This window comes from Musa acuminata, chromosome BXJ3-3, assembly GCF_036884655.1.
Source record: "Musa acuminata AAA Group cultivar baxijiao chromosome BXJ3-3, Cavendish_Baxijiao_AAA, whole genome shotgun sequence".
Lineage (NCBI taxonomy): Eukaryota > Viridiplantae > Streptophyta > Magnoliopsida > Zingiberales > Musaceae > Musa > Musa acuminata.
This window is the reverse complement of record NC_088351.1, coordinates 9,776,381-9,782,863: the sequence shown is the minus strand read 5'-3', so window position 1 is coordinate 9,782,863 and position 6,483 is coordinate 9,776,381. Positions and strand designations below refer to the sequence as shown.

At 38.6% G+C, this 6,483-nt stretch overlaps 1 protein-coding gene across 3 annotated transcripts; it reads left to right on the top strand.

Annotated features, from left to right (window-relative positions):
• The first annotated feature begins 1,020 nt into the window (after positions 1–1,020).
• Positions 1,021–5,621, top strand: LOC135583352 (putative chloride channel-like protein CLC-g). Of its 3 annotated transcripts, none has more exons than XM_065143780.1 (7): positions 1,021–1,419; positions 1,533–1,733; positions 1,805–1,982; positions 2,655–2,917; positions 3,353–3,622; positions 3,855–4,974; positions 5,304–5,621. In XM_065143780.1, exons 1-7 carry the CDS (start codon positions 1,193–1,195, stop codon positions 5,463–5,465), a joined length of 2,421 nt encoding a protein of 806 aa, XP_064999852.1. In that variant the 5' UTR covers positions 1,021–1,192; the 3' UTR covers positions 5,466–5,621. The 3 variants fall into 3 exon arrangements, with proteins under 3 accessions (XP_064999852.1, XP_064999853.1, XP_064999854.1); XM_065143781.1 differs by lacking the exon at positions 5,304–5,621 and adding an exon at positions 5,117–5,254; XM_065143782.1 differs by lacking the exon at positions 5,304–5,621 and adding an exon at positions 5,057–5,196.
• The last annotated feature ends 862 nt before the right edge of the window (positions 5,622–6,483 follow it).

The following is a 6,483-nucleotide window of genomic DNA, read 5'->3' as shown; positions in this document are numbered from 1 at the left end:
TGTCCCTCCGACAACTCATCCCATGTGCTCCGTTGTCCTGTTCACGACGCCGCATAACGTGTTCCGCTCGAATCGACCGACTTATATACCAATAACAATTATTATGATCGTCGTCATAACTTGGAAATATAGTTTTGAATCTAACTTGGAAATCTGGTGCATGTTAACTAAGTCAATCTCATATCGGACGCCTGCAACCGATGTGGGTCCGCCATGATTGCTTGATCACCAGTATTCCCTCTACAAAATAAATTAAATTAAAGGTATTTTATTTTCATTTATCCTTTCAAATTTTAAGTTTGTCGAAAACATATTTATTTTTTTAATATAATATAAACATATGTAGGGCGATTGTTCGAAAAAATGTTTTCTTTTTTAATTTTATCGGATGACATCCTTATTTTTAAAATTCTCAAACTATCATCTCCTATTTCTAATGTTTCAAAAATATCCCTTTAAAAAAGTTATCATTTTTTCTGTCCAAATCTAAAATTTAGTGTGGATTGGTTTTTATCTATAAATTATTGTATAATATTTTTTTAAATACTATATAGTATTTTTGATGTCATAATGTTTTTGAAATAAAAAACACTATATGGTGTTTTTTTTTTAAATATATAATATTTTTTTTAAAAATATTATATACTATTTTATGGATAAAAAATAATTCACAAAACATAATATTTTTTTAATACCCATATATATATATATATATATATATCCCTTTAAATATTAAATACTTTTCGTATATATTAGTCACTGCTGGCATCCATCCAAAGTAAGTTGGGTTAATGATTATTAATCATGATATTTAAAAGACATTAATATCAAATAAAATTATATCAATACAATCAAATGGCAATAGAAGATTGACGATAAGGATGTATTTATAAATTTTATGGAATTTTGTAGATAAATTGGAGAATAAAATATAGATATGATAAATCACAAAATAATAAAATAATAGACAATATTAATTAGTCAGCAACTCAATCACAGGCCAAGAATGCTTTCTGGCCTCATCCCCTCATCCTTGTGGCATCCGAGGCCATCGGAAGGACGGCCGTGATCGAGTGGTGTTCCAATCACCGTCACGGCTGCCTCTCTCTCTCTCTCTCTCTCTCTCTCCATTCCTTCACTTCTCTCGCCAACTCCATTCCTGTCAGACTTAGCTCTCTCTCTCTCTTCAATCATGGAGACTGCCGCAGACGTTGGGGAAGAGGAGTTGTCGCCGCCGCGATCGTCTTTAGTGTCGGATGATTACGAGGATGTGGAGGAGGTGGAGGAGCAGGGAGGAAATCTAAAGGAGCCGCTTTTGGAGCACCATCCCATCAATCTCCGGCGCCACGCGCCCAACAACACCTCCCAACTCGCCATCGTCGGCTCCAACCTCTGCCCCATCGAGAGCCTCGATTACGAGTCATAACTCTGTCCTCCGTCTCTTCTGTTCATCCCTGTCCTTGGACTGATCGTTTGGTGTCTAAAGATTGGAATTATGCTTCCTGTTTCCTGTTGTGTTTTTGGGTGTTTAGGTTGATCGAGAACGACCTCTTCAACCAGGATTGGAGGAGCCGAGGCCGGGCGGCCATATTGCGGTATGTGTTCCTCAAGTGGACCTTCTGCCTCTTCATCGGCATCGTCGCCGGCGCTGTTGGATTCTTCAACAACCTTGCGGTCGAGAACATCGCCGGCTACAAGTTTTTCACTGTCTCCGACTTGATGCTTGCCAATAAGTAAGCCAAAATTGAGGTTTTCTCCCTATCTTTACCCGACGCATCGAGTCAAATGAGATTCTTTTTTGAAGGTATTGGACAGCGTTCTGGGTGTTTGCCGGTTCAAATTTGGCCCTTTTACTGTTTGCGACGGTGATCACGGCCTTTGTTTCGACCGCGGCAGGCGGGTCAGGAATACCGGAGGTGAAGGCTTACTTGAATGGGGTGGATGCTCCTGATATCTTCTCGCTTCGCACCCTTGTTGTAAAGGTGAGATTTTGATACAGCCTTGATGATTCTATCGTAGCAGGTCCAAAAGTATCTGAGTGCTTTTTTGGTGGAAGAAACTACCTGAATAGCTGTATCGAATTAGATAGTACTTTTCTGAACTTGTAATTCGGAACATTACTTGACGACATAAACATAATTAAGAATCGTACTGCAAGGACAAACGGTGTCATGATTTCTTCTAGTTTCCTGCTCTGATAATTCTCTCTTAATCAGCTGTATTCGCTTGAGAAAAGAGTCTTGAGGAGTTTGCTAGTAGGCAAGTTTGGATCTTTCGACCTATACTTGATGATAACAAAAATAGGGTAGAGAGTTAGAAGCAATATGATGATTAAGCACAAATTGCTCATTTTGATCAAAGAATCTTTCATTGCATTGATCTAAGTGAACTAAAACACAGTTCATGCCACCTGCATGCTTGATTCATGCAAATCTGTAACTCAACTGATATCAGCTCAGGTTTTATCAATTTACAACCGCTTCAATAATTTGTTGATCGTACCATATTCGTGTCTGGAAAATTGTCTCTAATTATCAGTTAACTTCCATGTTGTTCAAATGTTTGTGTGACTATTCCTTAGCAATTAAATCTTGCTAGTTAAATGATTTTCACTATGATGAGTGTCTGATTCATCCTTTTGCATCAAATGGTAGATTGTAGGTATGATTGCTGCTGTATCATCTTCACTCCATGTCGGCAAGGCTGGCCCCATGGTGCACATCGGTGCATGTGTTGGGGCTATAGTTGGACAAGGTGGGTCCCGCAAGTATGGCATGACATGCAGATGGCTACGTTACTTCAAAAATGACAGAGATAGGCGTGATCTTGTTACCTGCGGCGCTGCTGCTGGTGTTGCTGCTGCTTTTCGTGCCCCAGTTGGGGGTGTTCTATTTGCTCTCGAGTCATTGTCTTCATGGTAAGGGCATATGGTACAATTTTTGCTGTGTGATCTAAAAAATTTCTTGGTTTGCTTTTCTTTCTTATATATTCTTTAGAGAAAAGAATCAACTTCTGATTTTGGTCTCTGGCAAATTAAGCTTCATTTTAGATTCATTTATGATTTCTGCTTGACTGGAAATGTGACTTTAATTTTGATTCTTAACCATTCATCAGGAATCAAATCCTTGGAAATAGTTTCCAGTTCCTCAATAACACACATAATTTGTATTTTGGTTGACTGGAAATGCAACTTCTCTTTTGATTCTCAAGGAACATATTTCTATTACCTGCTAATATGCTCAAGCAAACTTAATTTTCATCGATAGATACCAGATCTTTGAACTATTACTTCTGTTAGAAGTAAGATCTATTTGTGTCTTCTCATAATTGAGACATGTACTTTATATCACAGGTGGAGAAGTGCCCTGATATGGAGGGCATTCTTTACAACAGCTGTAGTTGCCGTCACACTGCGTGCACTGATTGACATCTGCGAAAGAGGAAAATGTGGGTTATTTGGGAAGGGCGGGCTGATTATGTATGATGTTACCTCAGATACTGTTACGTATCACATTGCCGACTTACCTCCAGTGATCCTCCTTGGAGTAATTGGGGGAATATTGGGAAGTCTATACAATTTTCTTATGTTGAAGGTTCTTCGTGTATGCAGTCTTGTTAACGAGTATGTATCAATTTGTTCTCTGTTTCTTTTTTTTTTCCACTTTCTTTGTGTTACCATCATCTTTTATGTGTTGTTTTTATAGCTCATCTCTTATTAGGGCAAAATGATTAGATTGCAGATCCATTTTTTCTCCTGAATCAATTCAAATAATATTTCAAGGTTCTTGTTTACTTGTTTTTATTTGGAAGAAACAAGGCTCTCCTTCTAAACTAGAAATCTTCTGTTTTTTCAGGAAAGGACGTGCCTACAGGTTGCTTCTCGCTGCTACGGTGTCCATATTTATATCTTGTTGTCTGTTTGGGTTACCATGGCTGGCACCCTGCAGGCCTTGCCTGAAAGAAGATTGCCCCTCTATGGGTCAGCCTGGCAGCTTTAAGAATTTCCAGTGCCCTCCAAATCATTACAATGATCTAGCTAGCTTATTTTTCAACACCAATGATGATACAATCAGAAAACTCTACAGTAGTGAAACGAATGATGATTTCCAGAAGTCCTCTATCATGCTATCCTTTGTTGCCTCCTATGTTCTTGGCATCTTAAGTTATGGTGTTGCTGCACCTTTCGGTCTTTTCGTGCCCATCATCTTAACTGGTGCAAGCTATGGACGTCTTATTGGAATGCTAATGGGGGCGAACTCAAATCTAGATCATGGTCTCTTTGCGGTCCTTGGCTCGGCTTCCTTTCTAGGTGGAACAATGAGGATGACTGTGTCTGTATGTGTCATTATACTAGAATTGACCAACAATCTCTTGTTGCTTCCCCTTGTTATGCTGGTTCTCCTGATATCCAAAACTGTGGCTGACTCCTTCAATCCCAACATCTACGATCTGATTCTGAAATTGAAGGGGCTTCCTTATCTTGAAGACCATGCAGAACCATACATGAGGCAGCTCACAGTCAGTGATGTGGTCGCAGGTCCTTTGAGAACCTTTAATGGTGTCGAGAAGGTCGGTAACATTATCCACATATTGAAGACAACCGGCCATCATGCATTTCCTGTGATCGACGAACCACCATTTTCTTCCTCTCCTGTGCTGTATGGCCTCATCCTCCGTGCACACCTTTTAAGTCTATTAAAGAAGAAGTGTTTTCTGCCGACGTGCACTCTCTCAAGTTTTGATGCATCAAAGCAATTTGTGGCTGATGATTTCGCTAAGCGCGGATCGGGGAAACATGATCGTATAGAGGATATCGAGGTGACAGCAGAAGAGATGGAGATGTACATTGATTTGCATCCATTTACAAACACATCACCTTATACGGTGGTTGAGACGATGTCACTGGCAAAAGCACTCACACTTTTCCGCCAAGTGGGCTTGAGACACCTCTTGATTGTTCCGAAGTCCTCTTGTGTAAGTAACTCATCCTGAATTTGTTCTCTGTTAATCAGTAATATAACTTGCATCTGTATGTGTTGCCAAACTTTTAATGCAGATGCTAGCTTTATAGATGATGTGGATGCTTATGTATGCCTCCCCTTCACTTCATTGACAGTATCAAACCAAACTAATCAGCAAGCAGCAGCAATTGAGTGAAGGGAGGAACAGTTGATACTTGCATCCACATTCAATAAAAAAAATTCATATATAATTTTCTTGACAACACATTTAAAGAATGCTTTGCATTAATCACATCTGCTTTTGTTTCTTAATCCGACTAAACCTTTTCTGTACAACTGCAGAGGGCGCCGGTGGTTGGCATCTTGACGAGGCATGACTTCATGCCAGAGCACATCTTGGGTTTGCATCCGTTCCTGGTGAAAAGCAGGTGGAAGAGACTGCGATTTCATCAATCGACCTTGACTAGATTCTTCAGGACTAGTTTGATGTGGGCTTGCTCTTAAGGTGTTGTATAATGGAAGTTGTTTCATTTTTTTCACTCGAAACATGTAGTCCTACAAACCTCTGATTCGATGCATTAAATTTATTTTCACAATTGTGTGTTCTGTAAAAGCTTGTAAGATGTTGCTCATCGACTAATACACTTCATTTTTTCTTGAGATGTAATCCTACAAAGCTCTGGTTTGAGAGAAAGCTCAGTGATGTAGAGAGGAAATTGGATTTCTTTACATAACAGAATATGCTTCATTTTTTCTTAAGATGTAATCCTGCAAAGCTCTGGTTGGAGAGACAGCTCAGTGATGTAGAGAGGAAATTGGATTTCTTTACATTACAGTTGTGCAGAGTCCAAATGAGACCATCTCGATCTTTACCTTGTGAATCTGCCTTTGTACTTTATTAGTTACACAATTGGTGCTTTGCATGATCTTATTGTAGCACGACAGCTTTGTTATGTTTATGTGCTCATATATTTGGTCGATTGCCAAAGGAGCTCATGTACATATTAAGTATTACAAAGTTACAATGCTGTGCTCAATTACAGTGTCCGGTAAAAATCTATCCCGACAGTTTTATCGTAAAGTTCTAAGCTCGAATCTCGTATTTATCATTTATTTTTTTTATAAAAATAAAAAAAATTATATAGAGAAACAATAAAACCTTACCAGCCTATAGCTCTTGCATCAGAAAAAAGGTTAATCATTCTTCTCTTGATACAAGCCCACTTTGTTGTTGTCGTTACTTTGAGATCTACAAAAGCATCTATTGACACAACACCAACTTTCAAATATCTTTTCTAACCATCACTCATGATTATTTTATTAGAAGATTGATATCAGTAATCTCTAATAAAATAATAATAAATTTTACTACTCACAAACTCGCAATTATCAATCTTCATCTCTTTTTTTTTTTTTTTCATTTTCACAGTCCCTTATTTCATCTCGATGTCACTCTGTCGTATGCTCGATAGCACAGTTCATCTTGTAATGTTGAACGACACTCAGACACTCAATATCACTA

What these genes read in the sequence shown, in the direction of transcription:
- LOC135583352 (XM_065143780.1), top strand. Translation starts at nt 1,193, where the DNA reads ATGGAGACTGCCGCAGACGTTGGGGAAGAGGAGTTGTCGCCGCCGCGA. An exon ending in ATCGAGAGCCTCGATTACGA is followed by an intron (nt 1,420 to 1,532) that starts GTCATAACTCTG and finishes TTGGGTGTTTAG; the next exon opens with GTTGATCGAGAACGACCTCT. An exon ending in GACTTGATGCTTGCCAATAA is followed by an intron (nt 1,734 to 1,804) that starts GTAAGCCAAAAT and finishes TCTTTTTTGAAG; the next exon opens with GTATTGGACAGCGTTCTGGG.